This window comes from Amphiura filiformis, chromosome 5, assembly GCF_039555335.1.
Source record: "Amphiura filiformis chromosome 5, Afil_fr2py, whole genome shotgun sequence".
NCBI lineage: Eukaryota > Metazoa > Echinodermata > Ophiuroidea > Amphilepidida > Amphiuridae > Amphiura > Amphiura filiformis.
This window is the reverse complement of record NC_092632.1, coordinates 25,309,779-25,328,774: the sequence shown is the minus strand read 5'-3', so window position 1 is coordinate 25,328,774 and position 18,996 is coordinate 25,309,779. Positions and strand designations below refer to the sequence as shown.

General features: G+C 36.5%; 1 protein-coding gene across 1 annotated transcript in view; it reads right to left on the bottom strand.

Annotated features, from left to right (window-relative positions):
- LOC140152853 (pyruvate carboxylase, mitochondrial-like) overlaps positions 1-18,996 on the bottom strand; it is a 43,186-nt gene that overhangs the window by 16,085 nt on the left and 8,105 nt on the right. Inside the window, 10 exon segments of the mRNA XM_072175377.1 lie at positions 262-499; positions 1,064-1,246; positions 1,845-2,007; positions 3,691-3,961; positions 10,003-10,120; positions 10,944-11,089; positions 11,881-12,046; positions 14,119-14,245; positions 14,247-14,301; positions 15,143-15,430. Coding sequence (XP_072031478.1) covers positions 262-499; positions 1,064-1,246; positions 1,845-2,007; positions 3,691-3,961; positions 10,003-10,120; positions 10,944-11,089; positions 11,881-12,046; positions 14,119-14,245; positions 14,247-14,301; positions 15,143-15,374 — 1,699 coding nt within the window. The 5' untranslated portion in view covers positions 15,375-15,430.

Sequence of the window (18,996 nt, the reverse complement as noted above, 5' to 3'; positions counted from 1 at the left end):
CACAGACAACTGGACCAAAACGAATTTCTTCCTTCTTTTTTTGTAATGTATTCGGATGTAGTAAGAGATGTCTAAATCAAAAGAGCAAGGGAGTCTACAGAACACTACAATTTTAAGTGCTTTCAATATATCATATGCGGGAAATCAAGTTAGCCAATCACAGCAGATGGTTGTCCCATGTACCTGTCAAATGACCATTTTGACCTCCTCATTTGTCCTGTGTATAATGAAACACACAGAATGCCACACCCTAATACTTACCCCATGGTGATTTGGGAATTGGTGCTTCCCCTGTTGCAGGCGGTAGATTGGTAGCCAACGGAGTGGACGGTCCATTTACCATTAAGTTGCCAAAATAATGCAATAGTTTCTGCGCCCTGTTCTGAGAAGCTTTGAAGTCCTTGGTTAATGCCGGGTTGTCGTCTATGAAGTATGTGTCTACATTGCCGCAAATGAATTGCTGATGTCTCAAAACATTCTCTAAGAATGGAATATTGGTCTGAAAATTAAAGAACAAACACAACAACGAATGATATAGTCACTATATTAGATCAACAAATTGACATGCTGTAGTACTAATAAGAAAATTTAAACATTGTTTTGATTGATACAATGACATATGGAACTAAGGTCTAAGAGATAAAGTCTTCGCCCCATGTCTTAATGGATCGCGATAAGTAATATGCAAGTTATGAATACTGAAATATTGTCTATTTCCGAACAAGAGCCAGTGGCATAGATTTCTTTTTGACATTGGGGGGATGGGGTTGGAAAAAAATCTTGGAAGTATTGTGAATCAGGCACCTTTTGGCAACGAAATAAGTTTATGCTACAAATGTTATGCTACAAAAATTTTGCCATATTGAAGCTAAAATTTTAAAATATTGTGCAAAGGTTGAATATATTCGTGTCAAGCACAGAAAAATTGGCACTTTTTGGGCTAAAATGGCCAAAAATGAGGTTAATTTGGTCAAAACCCCACATACAGGCATCAACATTGGATGATTGTATGGATCTTCCCCATCCCCCCTGGATCTATGCCTATGACAAGAGCTCTTCTTACCTTGACACCTCTAATACGGAACTCAGCCAATGCTCTCAGCATCTTGTGAATAGCACCGGGATGGTCTCTTGAGTGAGCGATGATCTTGACAAGTAATGAATCATAATGAGGGTTGATATAGGCACCTGCAAATGCCGAGGCACTGTCAATCCTGATACCCATACCCTCACCACTCTTGTATACCTGCAGGAACAAAACACAATTGGAACACACATTTCAGCTACTTATCATTAGTACATATACTTTTATTACTCATAGAATTTAGATAATTTGTTAATGTCCAAATTGATCATTTGCAAATTGCAATATGGATTGTGTGTGCATCTTGAGACTAAATTTTAACCAAGTCTTGGTATTCTACAAGTTTACCTAAAATGACCTTTGACCTCAGTATGTGACCTTGAACACCTCTAATACATGAAAGTTCCCATAATGCAGCTCTAGATAATTTATTCTAAAAACACCATCGCAAAAATAAAATTCAAGATGGGGGTCGTGCTCAGTCCAGAAGTTAAATATTCTTGGGGTTTGTACCATATACTTTAGCATTTTTAAGCATAAATGAATAAATAAATCTAAATTGAAAATTGTTGACAGTAGAGTCATTCCTCTTGATCATGTCACATACTTCTGTGATGTTACCACAGCACCTTTGAAGCGTAGTATATGTGCGCTCTACGCATTGTTAATTTCACATCACCATACGCGTTGTGAGTTGCACCTTCAACATCGTGGAAATGCACGCTCTCATCAAAGGTGTACATCAATTTACTATACCTACCTCTATTCTACCAGTGTCAGGTTGGAAGTTCTTAGCAGGATCTTCTGTTGTTATCCTACATTGCAATGCACTACCATGGATCTGAATCTGATCCTGAGTCAGCTCAAGCTCAGGTAAAGAATAACCCTCAGCAACCTTGATCTGGGATTGCACTAAATCCACACTGAGTGAAAAATATAAACACCAAGGTTGAATTAAGTATTGTATTAGCTGTGATTTATGGAATAATGCCCTGTATTTAAATTAAACCTGGCCCAAATTCTATGTTGTGATCATAGTCTGAGCCTTAAAGATCTCTTGTAAATCTACACACAAGCTCCAAAAAGTAATCTGCAGTTACGATAAAACAAATATGCTAGTAAATCAGGTAAAGGATTAATATCATAATACCAAACATTTGTATTAGCACTTCAAGGTGTTTCATTTAGCTGAAATTTAATTTAAAGGCTTTATCAGAATGCTTTTTAACAGTGGCATGTGTGCTTGCCATGTTGATTGAGCAGACTTTGTTAATTTACAACAAGGCCAGAGCCAAAATTCCTGTTTGTAGTTGGACGGAATTTTGATAGGCCTTTTAAATTGTAGCTCTGTGCCTGTTTATTTTATGGATTCTTTATGTTCTTAACATAAACAAGTAAGTTACAGACTACATTCACACACAAGAAAAATAGTCCTAAGAATCAACACGTTGCCACGGTAACACAAATTCATTGATGTGGCGGGACGGAATGATAAACTTCATGTATTTGTGAACACAGTACATTTGTTGAATTTTTATCAAAAGTACCAGGATAAAACATTTGTTTCTAACATTGGTATTAACTTCATCTATCCTTCTTTTGTTATGGGAGGAATTATAAAATTCACCCCCTTCTTTATAGTACGTTCATTAATTTTTAAAAATCATGTCAATGTGGCGGGACGGAATGTGGCGGGACGGAATTTTGTCCACCATGTCAAAATCAAGAAAAAGAGCAACTGATTCACTTTAAAACTGACAAAATTGTTTTTTCTTTCACTTCCAATGAAAAATTATTGCAAAATATTGACTGAGAAAGAAATTTTTCATAGATTCTTGAACTTAAAAAAATCATCTCAAAATGTGGCGGCGCCGTGTTTTACACCAAAGACCTTGAAAATAGCATTATTGCTGGCATCCTACCACAAAAGGCCTGAAATAGAAGAAGTTAAAATGGTTTTGAGCCTAGCAAATTTGTATGTACTCAGGAATGTTTATTACCATAATAGTTGATATTTTGGAAAGTTTTTACTAAATTTTTTTTTTTCGTCCCTTCCGAATGTAAAAAAATTTCCTCATAATGTTTTTGGTTGGAATTTTACACATATTTTAATTTATTTCTTTATTTTTGCAAAGTCCACTGACATTTTTTTTAGTGCTGAAATTGTCTATACAGAAGACCTTTATAATACCATAAACAAAAAAATCCTATCTTTTTTAAATATGCAGTAACATCAAATTTAACAATTCCGTCCCGCCACACCGAGAGGGCGCTACGTGAGTATTTTATTGCTTGTATTCCAAAATTGACGGGCAAATTTTACTTTTTTTTGCCGATTCATAATCTTTGGTAAGTGGTCTATTAAACCAGAGGAGAAATTCACTCCCGTAACAATTTCTAAATTTTAGGTTGAGTGATGACCATTTTTGGCTCTGGCCCAACAACCAACTTGGATTCATGCAAATCTTTTAATAAGAATCTCTGCAACAATTGTGTTGCCAATTGACACCAAATTTTCTGACGTCTAAAAACATCCTATATATTCTTGTCAACATAAACCATTACACAATATTAATATCTATTGCAGCTGAATAACACCTACTTACCCTGTGACTTCCTCTGTTATAGTGTGTTCTACTTGAAGCCTAGCATTGACCTCTATGAAGTAGTGGTTGCCCTCTGGGTCAACTAAGAACTCCACGGTACCGGCATTCTCATAACCCACAAACTTGCCTAGTTTAACAGCATCGCCGGCTACTCGTTGTCTGATTTCTTCATTTAGATGAGGCGCAGGGGCGATCTCTATAAGTTTCTGGTGGCGTCTCTGTACGGAGCAATCGCGTTCATATAGATGTACTATATTGTTATGTTTATCCCCTGCAAGAGAAAGAGAGTTGATTTATTATTACTTTCTCCTTCACTCAGGTTGTAAAATAAGAACTATTTGGTCAAACTTTTCTTTCAGTCAAAGAACTTGTCTAAGATTTATATTTAGAAACCTTTAGCATGGATGGGTGTATCAAATATGGCCCAGAACAAACACTTTAAAAAAGTCACTCTGACCCACTGTGTTATAGTTCTTCTATTGTACAGACAGAACCTGAAGTTATTACATGCACAACCAAAAAATTAGTACGGTGTTTTATAGTGACAAACCAAGTTATAAAACAGGAAACAACAATAGAAAGTATGCCACTCCTTTATACCAAAAAGCGCTTGACAAAAGTGAACAAAACTACCAGCTTAAATTCTCCCCCACACCACAGCCAAGATCACAACACGTACCTGATAACCAAAGGAAAAAACGCCACAGAAACATTACATGGTACAATCTGCCCTTCAGCAAAAATGTAGCTACCAACATTGGGCAAACATTCCTCAAAATCACCGATGAGGGATTTCCGCATTCAACAGGAATAGCATCAAAATAAGTTAATCCTGCATGAGCAACATCCAACAAAGCATTGATGGACACAGTAAGACAATCTTGTCCCAAAAGCTGGAACCAGTGAAACCTAGAGAATGTAACTGTAGAAAGCAAAATGAATGCCCTATGCTTAGCCACAGCCTCAAAGAGTGGGTAGTGTACCAAGCCACTGTCACTACTGACAACAAACCAGATCAAACATACGTGTGTTGGCCTTCCCCTTTAAAACTTGTTACGCTAATTACAAATAGTAGTTGTTTCAGAACAAAACAAAGAACTTAGTCTTCAGTCAGTTCACTCCAAGAAAGTTTGAAACTTGTCCATGGAGACTTCACAACGTGCAGTTGTGTAGGTGCAGATATACAAAGTGCGAGTAAAAATCCTCTTTATCTCTTTAGAGGCGATGAACTTATAGTACAGAACTTAAAATACATGGGAATTAAAAGATAGCGATGCTGACTACAGAATTATATGGAAAATACTAAAGCAAGCCAGAGCACACAATAGTGCCTCAAAGCACCTGAAACTGCTTTAACATTTCCTGAAAATATGTATTTCCCTATACAGTCCAACCTCTCTTATCCGGCCATGATGGGACCAAACATTGGCCGGATAAGTGAAAAATCCGGATAAGTGAATTACATGTAATTCTGTATTGAATGTCTGAAGTGCTAACATTGAGATAGCAAGAGGTTACTCAAAATGGGGTAATAACACTGAAATATGGTATTTGAATTATGTATGCCACATAGTTATGTCCTTCTAAATGCTTCTGTGCATGAAATCAAGTTCTCAAAACATGAAAAACATGTTTTGCTATGAAGATCACATATCCGGATAACAGAGAGATCCATATAAAAGAGGTTCGGATAAGGGTCATTCCATATGAAATCAAGGAGGCGCCCCACCTGACCCCCTCAGATTTGCTTTATATTTTAGTCATATGTTGTACCTGTAAAAATATTAAAAACCTGCAAATTTGAGGTCTGTAGCTCTTACGGATTGTCTGTGGCAGCCATTTAAAGTTGGAGTAGGGGGGTCTAAATTTGGACCCAAAAGTTGCCCTTTAAATAAATTTCATCTTTGGGAGTCTGTGCCTTCTTTATAAAATGAGAGAGAGGTCTGAAACTTTGTATACACACTAACTGCATGCCCAATTTGTCAAAAAATAAAAAATAAAAAATTTCTGTAATTATGCGTTGTGTCACGGGGTCATTAAATATGCAAGAAAAAATGTAATGTTTTGTAAACTGGCAAGTTTAGCCCCCTAAATTCACATTTTTGTCAGATTAATTATTTTTGTTATCACTGATGCTATATATAGGATAAATACAATACACATCCAAAAAATTGAGGTCACAACTCAATTACATTTCGAACAGCGCCCTCACGAAGATGAAATTTATTGCAAATTCAACATTTTCAGGGGGCCCAAAGTCGATGTGGTCCACCATCAAAATTTATAAAACATCACTTTTATATAACTACTAGTCTTAAATTACAACTTTGCTAAGTCCCAGTAATTGTATAGGTTGACTTCATATAAAATGACAAGCCCAAAGTTGACCATTTTCTTATGATTGCATGTAGTGCAAATGTGCGAATCGGAAGGCTTGAAAGTCAAATTGGCCACAATATTACAAATAAATGATTAGATGAGTAGTTATTGGCCCTATTTACTTTTATTTCCATTTCATTTTGAATATATACAGATTTTCTATGGTAGCTATTTAAAGTTGGAGTAGGGGAATCTAAATTTTGACCCAAAAGTTGCCCTTTGAATAAATGTCATCTTTGGGAGCCTGTACCTTCCTAATAAAAATAGAGAGAGGTCTGAAACCTTGTATACACATTAATTGCATGCCCAATTTGTCAACAAGTAAAAAAAATAAATGTCTGTAATTGCTTGGCGTTGTGTCACGGGGGTCATTAAATATGCAAAAAAAAATGTAATGTTTTGTATACTGGCAAGTTTAGCCCCCTAAATTCACATTTTTGTCGGATTAATTGTTTTTGTTGTTACTGATGCGATATATAGGACAAATACAATGCATATCCAAAACACTGAGGTGACCATTTATTTACATTTCCAACAGCGCCCTCGCGAAGATGAAAATTAATGCAAATTCACCATTTTCAGGGGGCCCAAAGTCGATGTGGTCAACCTTCAAAATTTATAAAACATCACTTTTATAAGACTACTAGTCTTAAATTACAACTTTGCTCAATCCCAGTAATTTTATAGGTTGACTTCATATAAAGCGACAAGCCCAAAATTTACCATTTTCTTATGATTGCATGTACTGCAAATGTGCCGAAATCGGAAGGTTTAAAAGTCAAAATGACCACAATATTAAAAATAAATGACTAGATGCATAGTTATTGGCCCTATTTACTTTTATTTCCATTTTTTTTTCAATATTGGGGTCAATTTGACTTTTAAGCCTTCCAAATTCGGCACATTTGCAATACATGCAATCATAAGAAAATGGTCAACTTTGGGCTTGTCGTTTGATATGAAGTCAACCTATACAATTACTGGGACTTAGCAAAGTTGTAATTTAAGACTAGTAGTTATATAAAAGTGATGTTTTATAAATTTTGAAGGTGGACCACATCGACTTTGGGCCCCTGAAAATGTTGAATTTGCAATAAATTTCATCTTCGTGAGGGCGCTGTTCAAATGTAAATGAGTTGTGACCTCAATTTTTTGGATATGAATTGTATTTATCCTATAAATAGCATCAGTGATAACAAAAAATAATTAATCTGACAAAAATGTGAATTTAGGGGGCTAAACTTGCCAGTTTACAAAACATTACATTTTTCTTGCATATTTAATGACCCCGTGACACAACGCGTAATTACAGAAATTTTTTATTTTTTATTTTTTGACAAATTGGGCATGCAGTTAGTGTGTATACAAAGTTTCAGACCTCTCTCTCATTTTATAAAGAAGGCACAGACTCCCAAAGATGAAATTTATTTAAAGGGCAACTTTGGGTCCAAATTTAGACCCCCTACTCCAACTTTAAATAACTGCCACAGAAAATCCAGAAAGCTACAGACCTCAAATTTGCGGGTTTTTAATATTTTTACAGGTACAACATATGACTAAAATATAAAGCAATTCTGAGGGGGTCAGGTGGGGCGCCTCCTTGATTTCATATGGAATGACCCATAAGAGAGGTTGGACTGTACTTTGTACAGGGAAGATCCAAGCAAAATTTCCTGAAATCAGGAAGTTTCCTTAAGATTTACATCCCTGCAATCTCTGGCTACTTTGAACAAACGCAATGAGCTAGTCACCGCTTGCAGATATGCTAAAAAATTCTTACTAAAAAACCATAATACATGTATATACTGTGCATGTTCTTCTGTACACAATGTATGTAACCTTAAAACATAATATTTTTCATGCACTTTCATTCAGTGTGTAACCTTGACATTTGTTTTCATAAGTCCTTGATGTTTGGCCATGCATTTACAAGTATGCAATTCTTTTGCTTTGTGGTTTTTTTTGTATAGAACAGCCATGGCTCATTGGAAACCACATCAGTTATCTGATGAGTGCAGCATGTGCTGTATGAAACAAGTTAGTAATGGCTGATTAAAACTGGTGCATAAATAGACAAAAAATAATTGACCTGTTGGTGTCTGGTGATAACATTTTTTTGTATTTGTTACTTAATCAAGTTTGTATTTTTCAAGTTGAACTTTCAGAAAGGACATTGTAACTTGTTCCAGATGGTACTGTGTATACCTCAAAGGTGGTCATTGATTAATGCATGGCCCTTTGAAGTAGCATATCACCACATATTGGCATTTGTGGAATTTCAGCCGACCAGGGTCTGAAAATCTTATTTAAAGTCGGGAGAAAAGTACTGTCGGAAGGGTTAATTTAGTGTCCCTGAAAGTCTATTTTTAGGCTCATGGGCTTCCCAAATACTTCTTCAAACTATTGGGGGTTAAAAGCCTGAGAGTCAAATGACACTTGGGAATGAAAATAGATAAATAACATTTTTCAGTCGGCAGGTTTTTTTATGGTCAGTCGGGTAACCGGAAACCAAAATATATTTATGTTAGGCCTTATAAGAATGGATAGTACATACATTGTATGTATATAGAAAGGAGTGATAACCATAGGGCTTTATATAATAAATGGTTATGGTGATGTGATTGTCATTGATTGCACACACAAAAATTCATTCCATATCTAACATATCATTATCAAATTAAAATGTGATATGATTTATTGTTGGGGGAATGGAGATAATTAATTATTACCATTCCTGAACAGTGCTCAAAATAATACAGGGCTAAGGGCAACCTACTGCCAAAAATAGCCAATGTGAAAAACATTTGTCCATTGGTTATTTTTCAAAGAATCAGTTCTGCAAATAAATAGCCCTTATAAAATATAATCACTAATATATAACTATTCATCAATTGAGTCATAAACAGAGTTTACAGATTGTGATAAATATTCATCACATATATTTCACCTCACTTGGTAAATACAAGCAGGCTTGATATATTTTGTTTACAATCTATCAAGTAGATGAACTTTGTTTAGTATTAATCAATGTCAACGATCTGTTATCACATTTGTCATTTTAGTCACTATATGCTTTCCTGATATGGCACTGACCAGTACATACTGTACACTCAAGCAAAATATTTACAAATCTGCGGACACAATCAAGGCAAAATGAATATAATGTCAACAATACTCAATTTCAAAAATGTTATTTATCACTTTTCAGCCCTTTAAATGCTACATTTTCATCCAAACCCCATAAAAATTGAACGTCTGGTTAGTAAAATGCAATTTATCAGTTGCTGAAAGCGATAAAGAAACAATAGAATTTGAGAAGCATTTTTGCGAATAACTCAAGATCAATATAACTCAAGATCAATATAAGGGACATTAATAGCTGGAAGTCCACATTTTTTATGAAAATTATATTATGATGCATCCTGGACCACAGTGATCAGTGATTTTCAGTTAAGTGTGCTGAGGCTTGTGGGTTTATACCTGTGTGTAGTACACTGTAAATTATTATGCTGTTTTTTAAACATATCTTTGTATGGGGTTAAATAACCCATATGTTAGTGGTACCTATTTGGTATATAGGTACCAGTGACAAATTATCCAATTTAAGGATACTTTTGTTTTGCTGGGGAACCAAGCTCATCCAACACAAAAACTACCAAACTGTTCAAAAATATTGTTTCTTATTTTTCATCAAATGACACTCCCATTACTAAATACAAAGCCCCTTTTTTTCATGTTGAGAATAGACTGGCTAAACAGGGTGTCGATAGCGAAGAAATAAACATATTTTGTAAGATCCGGATGTGCTCTGTTTATTGAGGTACATATCAGTATCGACCCATGTTGCACTAGATAGCAAATCAGTTCAAACAATTGAAATGGGTGAAATGCATTATGGGAAGTGTAAGGTATTTTCTCTGGATACATACATACCTAATATTTGTACTTCAATGTGTCTTGGTCTTTCAATGAACCTCTCAACAAACATGGCACCATTACCAAAGGCTGCAAATGCTTCTGATGAGGCTCGTGCAAAATTCTCTGCAATTTCCTGGAGAACAAAATTACAGCAACAATGAGTAAACATGGCAACAACTGTAAATTTGATAAAATCATTGTTTAGACAAATGAATCAAAATGCTTGTGTCAGTAGGTGAACATAATTTCATACCCATAATTGGGCACTTTTAGGATGGCCACAACTATATGTTCACTGATAGGTGGGAACTTAAATCAGATCTTACTTTTGCCACAAGAAAAGTCTTTCATTATGCACAGGGATGTAAGTAGCCATCAAACAAAATAATTCAGCAAACCTGAAAAATGTGAACATCTTCCTATACTTCTGTACAGTAAAGGGAAGGGAAAAAAAATCCTACACGTAGAATTAATCCTACAAACTTGCATCCCTATGCATGAAGCCATACCAGGGAGGTTCTTGGGTGTTGGTTGGCTTTCCATGCATGTTCCTACAAGAGAAAGCGACCTTATCAGGATTACAAATATTGTGAGAATTCTAGAAGTACTGTGTAATTCCTCGCTATGACAGAGGTCATTGGTAGATATCAATAACCTCCGCGCCATGCAGTGTGTGTATATCATAAAACAAGCAATTTGATTGGGACGCACATATGGTGTAATACGCGGAGGTTATAAAATGTGAACTAAGTGCTATGCATGCAAACCTTTGTAACCCTCAAGCTTAAAGTTGCCAATCCTTTGATTTTGGGGCTTTGCCAATAAAAGCTGGAGGTACACTACTTTACCCTCCATGAACGACAAATGTTACACTATTCCTAGTTGGTACTCTTTGGGTCTAATCTCTATGGTACTGTAATGGTAGACAGAAGCTAGGCAGCAAGTTTCTCACGTACATCCATTGTCCTGACTACTCTCATGCCTCTCCCTCCACCTCCGTATGCTGCTTTCAAGATGATAGGCATGCCATGTTCTTGACAGAATTGCTCCACTTCTTCTGCTGTAGTTACTGGGCCATCTGTACCTGGTACTACAGGTACACCTGTTTGTACAATATAAATAATAAATATTATCAAGCATGCACAGTGGAAATGCACTATTTATTGCATATTTATTTTGAGGCACTTTTGAGATCCCTCTCTGTGCAAGTTATGGAATGGTCTATTGACATTCTGGTAGTGACATGGACTTCACTGATCAAAAGCCACATTGCTCTATATCTGATATGGCATCCATTTTTAAGCAAGGGTCCTTGACAAAAAGTGATGCATGCTGTCAATCATGATGTCACATTACCTTATGTATTATGTCTGATGAATTGGACACACTTTCCAAATAATAACTCATTGCTCTTCCACTCAGCCCAAATATTTGGTACGATCAAGCAAAATCAGTCTGAAGTCTGTTATATTAAATTTTTGGTTTCCTACATGATTTTATAAAGCACGTTCAAAGCTATATTTTCCACAAAAAAAAGAGGCAACAAAAGAAATTATTTCCTTTGTTTGGCTGTATCTGAAAATCAACATTTTCGACTTCCGACTGATTTTGCTTGATCACATCACATCACATCTATGAGAGTATCTTTTATTTACATCATTTACAACTTTTTCCCCCATGGCTGATGTTCACTTTTCTATTTGCCTTAGGTTGGTTAACTGTATGTCACACAGTATCAGAAAGTAACGTCCTCTTGCATCTACAGAATACATCCTTTAACAATGTCAGGGTCATAAAAAGTTTGCCAAAGTTATGGCAAAAGGAAGTACCATGTTAATGTAATAATAAGGTAGACCTTGTTACCATTTTATGGCCACACTACAACATAATCACCTGATTGCTTGGCAATACTCCTGGCTTCCACCTTGTCTCCCATCTTATGTACAACATCTGGGGATGGACCGATGAAACGAATACCAGCATCTACAACTGCTTGAGCAAAGTCTGCTCTCTCTGATAAGAACCCATATCCAGGATGAATGGCATCTACATGATTTGCCTATAAAAAAATAAAGGAGAATGAGTTTATTTGATGATGATCAGCTACCAATGACTGAAATAAAGATGACCCTTCACTGTGGGCCTGTTGATAATCTACCATAATCTACCATGCGGACTTGTGAAAATTTGTCACCCAAGTCAGCAAGGTGGACTCAATGATGACATCCAGCCCTCGAATTAACCCACGGCACCCATGGCATTTTGCCGTGGGTGCCCATCCCCACTGCCGCAATGCCAAAATATGTCCTTTACCCAAGGCAATCACTTGCCGTGCCCTCTAATGAAGTTGCCGTCGGTGCCCCAGCCCTGCCCCTTCATTATAAAATCATCTATCTATGTTTGTGTGTGTTTTCTTCACTTTTGAGAAATTGCCTTGGTGCCCTTCTCAAATTTTCAACAGTTGCCACGATGCCCTCTTGAAATATTACAAACTGCCGTGCTGCCTTGCCTTTTCAGTGAAAATCCAAGGCAATTATCAACTTGCCCTAAAAAAGTTGCCGTGCCCCTTCAGATCCTTAATTCAAGGGCTGATGACATCAACTCTATTCATGGTAGGCATTACCAGTTGTTGATTTGCTATTCTTAAGGGGGTACTACACCCCTCGATAAATTAGTGTCTATTTTTGCATTTTTCTCAAAAACTAATAACACAGTGGTCACAAAAGTTATGTATATTATAGGGGCAAGGAATCCAATTACTAAACTGGAATTTCAATGACCCAAGACAGGCGGTTTGTTATTTATGATAAGAAATAAGGTACCACTAGGATGTACCTCGTTTCCTATCATATATACTGAACCGCTTTTCTTGAGACACTGACATTTCAGTGTAGTAATTGGATTCCTTGCCCCAATAATATACATAAACTTTTGTTACCAGTGTGTTATTATTTTTGAGAAAAATGCAAAAATAGTCACAATTTACCACAGGGGTGTAGTACCCCTTAAGTCTTATTTTAAGTGTCCAAATGTGGATCACTGTTATAACATGTAAATATTTTCCCATTTAAGTTTGGGCCTGTTTCAAACCAAAAGGTATTACCTTATTTCAATCATAGTCAATTACTACAGTATGCAAATATAAACTGATTTCAACAACTCTTCCTATACCTTTGTACAGGAGCCAAGCATTGTTAATCTGTGATGAATCCACAGTTGAGTAGCATATACGCGTAAAATTTGTCATACCTTATACCATATACTTATGCGTAAACACGCTCTATTATATTGGAGGCAGCAGCTAAATCATTACCGCTTTATTCTTTAGTTTTATTGTTCGCCTTTTCTTTAGCTTTATTGCTGATATCAACAGAGAAATCACAGATCTTCTTGTAAGGTTAAGTGGCAATGACAAACGGACATTCCGAATGAAAGAATCATGTGAACTAGACGATCTTTAGCTTGTTTTCGTTGTTGAAAGGAATTCAATGTTGTTTCACCGTTGTTCATCACCGATTAACAACTCGCGTCCGGCGCGTCTGCGTGGTGAAACATGATTGAATCTGTAAGTATGACATCTGACACTTGTCAACTCGCTGGTGTATGCCAGCTATGTCGCAGGTACGCTATGTCTAAGATTCACTATGTTGAAGTTTTGTTATGCAGAATTGGTATTGCTATGCTGAATATAAATATAAGGATCGCTATGTCGAAGGGACGCTATGTCTAAGATTCACTATGTTGAAGTTTTGTTATGCAGAATTGGTATTGCTATGCTGAATATAAATATAAGGATCGCTATGTTGAAGGGACGCTATGTCAAAAATGAAATTACATTTGCTATGTCAAATCACTATGTCAAAATTGTATAAAAGAAATAGGATCAGCAATGGTTAGGGCTAGGGTTAGGGTTATGGCAAGTTTAAGGTTAGGGTTAGGGTAATGGGGTTAAGATTAAGGTTAGAGATAGATTTTTAAAAAAGAACCTTATTAATATTAGACTTAGCAGGCTTTCAACATAGTGAACCTTACTTACACAATGTAATAGACAAAGCAGACCTTCATCATGGCAAACTTAATTTCATATTCGAAATAGCGGACCTTCAACATACTAACAAACCTTTGACATACCTTTGCAACTTGTATAATATCTGGTATAGCTAGATAGGCCTGTACAGGTGGCAGGCCTGTGCCTACAAGGTAAGCTTCATCTGCTTTGGTTCTGTGTAGATCTCGGTGGTCGCTATCATTAGAAAAAAACTGTGCGAATACCAAGCTCTGTGCAGGCTCTAAACACTCGCACAGCAATCTCACCTGGAATAGAAAAATAGTTTCAGTATTTTGATTGTTTGTTAATATCATATACAAAACTAGAAACGTCACGCAAAGCGTCGAATGGGATGCCTCCACCATGGGGCGATTCAAATGTGTACAAATCCTATAACGTTAAAAGTTAATTTGACCTTAGATGACCCCTGGGTGACCCCGGATGACCCCGAAATGACCTTCCAAAAATTTGGCTCTAAATGTTGACTGTACCCACCAAGTTTCATGCCCATACGACCAATTATATTAATTTGACCTTAGATGACCCCTGGGTGACCCCGGATGACCTTCCAAAAATTTGGCTCTAAATGTTGACTGTACCCACCAAGTTTCATGCCCATACGACAGTTTTTAGTAATTTGACCTCAAATGACCTCAGTATACCTTGAACGCCACGGACGGAAGCACGGATGGACGGAAGCACGGACATTGCAAAAACAATATGCCTCGCGGTGGAGGCATAAAAACTAATATTTCTTAAAATTTATTTTATGATTTAACCAGGGTAGCCCATTCAGTAGCTGGTACTGATCTCCAAAGCTAAGGGCCCTGAAACTAGAGTAAAATTATTAAAAAAATTGTGCCAAATCTGTAGTGAACCCCAACAAAATGTATGCATTAGTTTCAATAGAGCAGTTTCTAAAATAATTAAGTAGTCTGAGGAAATCCACATATTTTACAAGGGTACATACATTGTACATCTGTAATGCTTACATCCCACATGTGAGCAGAAATTACAGCTGGCTTGTCAATTAAATATTACCAAGCATGTAATCCGGAAATTTTTGATGAACTCAATCTGTCAGTACTTTTGCATATATCAACGTACCTCTATTGGCTGCCATAACCTTGCGTATTGGTCTATTTTGTGGTGTAAGCACCTCTGATGAAGCTGAACATTTTGAAGGCTCGCTCCTCTTTTGGCCAACATGGCTGCTTGTTGCCACACAGCGTACTGCCCGATATCTTTGGGCTCCTCCATGTTCTGAAGTTATTTGTTGAGTAGGTTTGGCGGCTTGAAGCCTAAACTGCCACGCCCTTGCGGCGTGTACCCGGAACATCCTGCTTTCCTGTGTGTGTCACACAATGGTCACACCTCCACAGTGGTGACACGAAACTGCCATTAAAAGAGAACAAAATAGAAAATAATTAGCAAAATGATATCACAGTTTGTAAAAGAATAGGAAAAAAATCCACTAATTAATTAGCATATTTTACGCTGATAATCTTATCAGGTTGAGATCCGCTGACCCTGCTACCACCTACGCAGTTACACTGTACATTTGGATCTCAAGATATTGGAAATGGAAAAACCTAACCAAAATGGAACAAACATACACCCCATACATACACAGAAGAAATGCAATGGTCATCATAACATCCCCTAAATTGCTTTTGTAAAGACAGGGATAAAAACTATTGCAAAATTATTGCAGATTACATGATGATGCTAATCTACATTAAGTACCGGTAGTGCATTGTACTACATAGCTAGCTCACAGAAACACTAAACATACATGTGTAAAAGATCACGCTAATTAACTAGGGAAATATCCATCAAATCAAAATCACTGCATTGAACCTTTTAACATGTGTGTCGAGTAATTAATGGTGCATATAACATCTTAATTAAACTGAAATATTTCAGTTGCTTAAATACAGCAATTCATGGCATGAATAAAAGATGACTTTACAGAGTGTATACTACTACGTATGTGTGGCTTGTAGAAGATTATGCATGCAGTCAATTGGAAAAACATATACGCTTCTTAGTCTCATTGTCATACAGGGCATAATTTAGTGTCAGAATTTTGTATCTAGCAAAATTGTGACAAAGTTTTATAATTGCATAGCAATATCTGTACAGCAATGACATATGTTTGGGTGATTGCATAGCAATTTTGCTCGCTTGTGTAGCAAAATATGATGCAATAACGGTTATATTATGCCCTGTTGTCATACACCAAACACGATAGAATGCATACACAGTTTAAAAAACTAACTTAATGAAGACATGTCTTTTTATATTTTGACTTCAGGATTTTCTTTCATCAAAAATCACTTAAGGTGGTACTACACCCCTTGATAAATTTGTGACTATTTTTGCATTTTTCTCAAAAAATAATAACACACTGCAGCATGTAGCCTGATATTGACATAAGCTTAAAAAGTTACCCTTTCAGAGTCTGAAAGATGCAACTCAAGATGAGCGGTACATAATGATAAGAAAAGAGGTACCTCATTAACTTAAAGGAGTATTTCGTGATCCTAGCATCCTCTATTTATGTCATTTTTCATTAGATTTTTAAAAAAAAAACCTATTCCCAAAATTTCAGTTGATTACGATTTTATGCGTTCATGAGTTATGCATGATTATGTGTATTACACTGCTCCATAGACAATGCGTTGTAATTTCGTTCTGGTGCACCAGAACGAAATTCAAATTTCACGATATCTTTGCTAAACGAATTAATCTGCAAGAAATATTTTGTACATAAACATTATGTAGCCAGAGGTTTCCAGTGATATAAAAATCTCAACTTTTTTGGAGAAAAGTGGGGGGATGAGGCTGTGGATCACGAAATGCCCCTTTAAACAACCACTTGTCTTGAATCACTGAAATTTTAGTGAAGTAATTGGATTCCTTGCCCCTATAATATACATGTACATTTAACTTTTGTTACCAGTGTGTAGTTATTTTTTGAGAAAAATGCAAAATTGGCCACACAATTTATCAGGGGGTGTAAGTACCACTTTAAATAATTAAAAAATCACATGTAGTTAAAGAAGAAATTTATAACAACATTGACGAAACAAATACAAATTTCAGATATAAAAAACTTACAAATTATCTTAAATAATTGAATACACACTCTGATCATTTTGGGTTTTGATGATGATGTCATGATTAAATCATAAAACCAATAAATTCAACAATACAATACAAATTACAATCAACATACAGATTGCATAATTTCAACAAATTTTTACTTTTCTTTAAAATCAACATTTCTATATATCTAGTTTCTACACATGTATGTATGAACACCTAAAAACTTATAAGCAATTAAAGATACTAGAGGTATACCCGTATGGCTGTATGCTACGGAGCCTTTTACCCTTCAAAACCCACAGTGGAAGACATTGGCTTAATATAGATTTTACCAAGTTCAAGTACATGAATCAGAATGTATCAGAGCTATTTATAGAACACAGGCAGCAAGTGCAATTGTTTATACCATGGTCACTGACTTATGAAAATGCACATTTTCGCGGATTTTGAGCCCGATCTTTTACGCAACCAAATGAGATCCCTGCATTCGACCGAAAGTAGCTTAGGACACTCCCCATATTTTCCTTGATCTCTCGTATAAATTACAGCCCAATCGGACCAAGTTTAAAAATTGACCTTTGACCTTCGACCTCCGATTTAGATCCGAGGTAGTGTAGGACACTCCCCATATTTTCCTTGATCTCCCTCCCATATGAATTACAGCCCAATCGGACCAAGTTTAAAATTTGACCTTTGACCTTCGACCTCCGATTTCGACCGAAGGTAGGGTAGGACACTCCCCATATTTGCATTGATCTCCCGTATGATCATGAATTACAGCCCAATCGGACCAAGTTTAAAATTTGACCTTTGACCTTCGACCTCGATTTCGACCGAAGGTAGCGTGAGACACTCCCCATATTTTCCTTGATCTCCGTATGAATTACAGCCCAATCGGACCAAGTTTAAAATTTGACCTTTGACCTTCGACCTCCGATTTCGACCTAAGGTAGCTTAAGCCACTCCCCGTATTTTCCTTGACCTCCTGTATGAATTACAGCCCAATCGGACCAAGTTTAAAATTTGACCTTTGACCTTCGACCTCCGATTTCGACCGAAGGTAGGGTAGGACACTCCCCATATTTTCCTTGATCTCCCGTATGAATTACAGCCCAATCGGACCAAGTTTAAAATTTGACCTTTGACCTTCGACCTCCGATTTCGACCTAAGGTAGCTTAAGCCACTCCCCGTATTTTCCTTGACCTCATGTATGAATTACAGCCCAATCGGACCAAGTTTAAAATTTGACCTTTGACCTTGACCTCCGATTTCAACCGAAGGTAGCTTACGACACTCCCCGTATTTTTCTGCATCCCGTGTGTGAATTTGGCGAGGCTGGGATCAAAACTGACGGAGCCTTTAACACACATACATACATACATACACACATACACGCATACAACATTAGGCAAATTATAGTAAGATTACCAATTGAACTGGTGATGAAGCAAAAAATCACTCTCTGATTTTATGATTGCTTTATACAAAATTGCACACTAGTCATGTGACAGCTAGATCATATTTGACAATCATCAAATCAACACAGTCACACTGCCACTGGTTCCACTAATTAGTTTGTTATGACAACATGATATTAAATCTTGCTTTCAGCCATAGATGGTTATATGTTTCAGCTTTAGTCTTGCAACATAGGTTGAAATATTGTACATGATTAAAAGCTTGCAATATAATATTATAGCCGAATAGCTGCACAGCAAAGTAGAATCTGTCTATGGTAGAATCACGGACTGTGGTAGTATTTTTATCCCAAGTACCACTTTGCTTTCAAAGAATGAACAACCTCAGGGGGTATTTTGAACTATTCTGAACAGTATGAGAGCTACTGTGC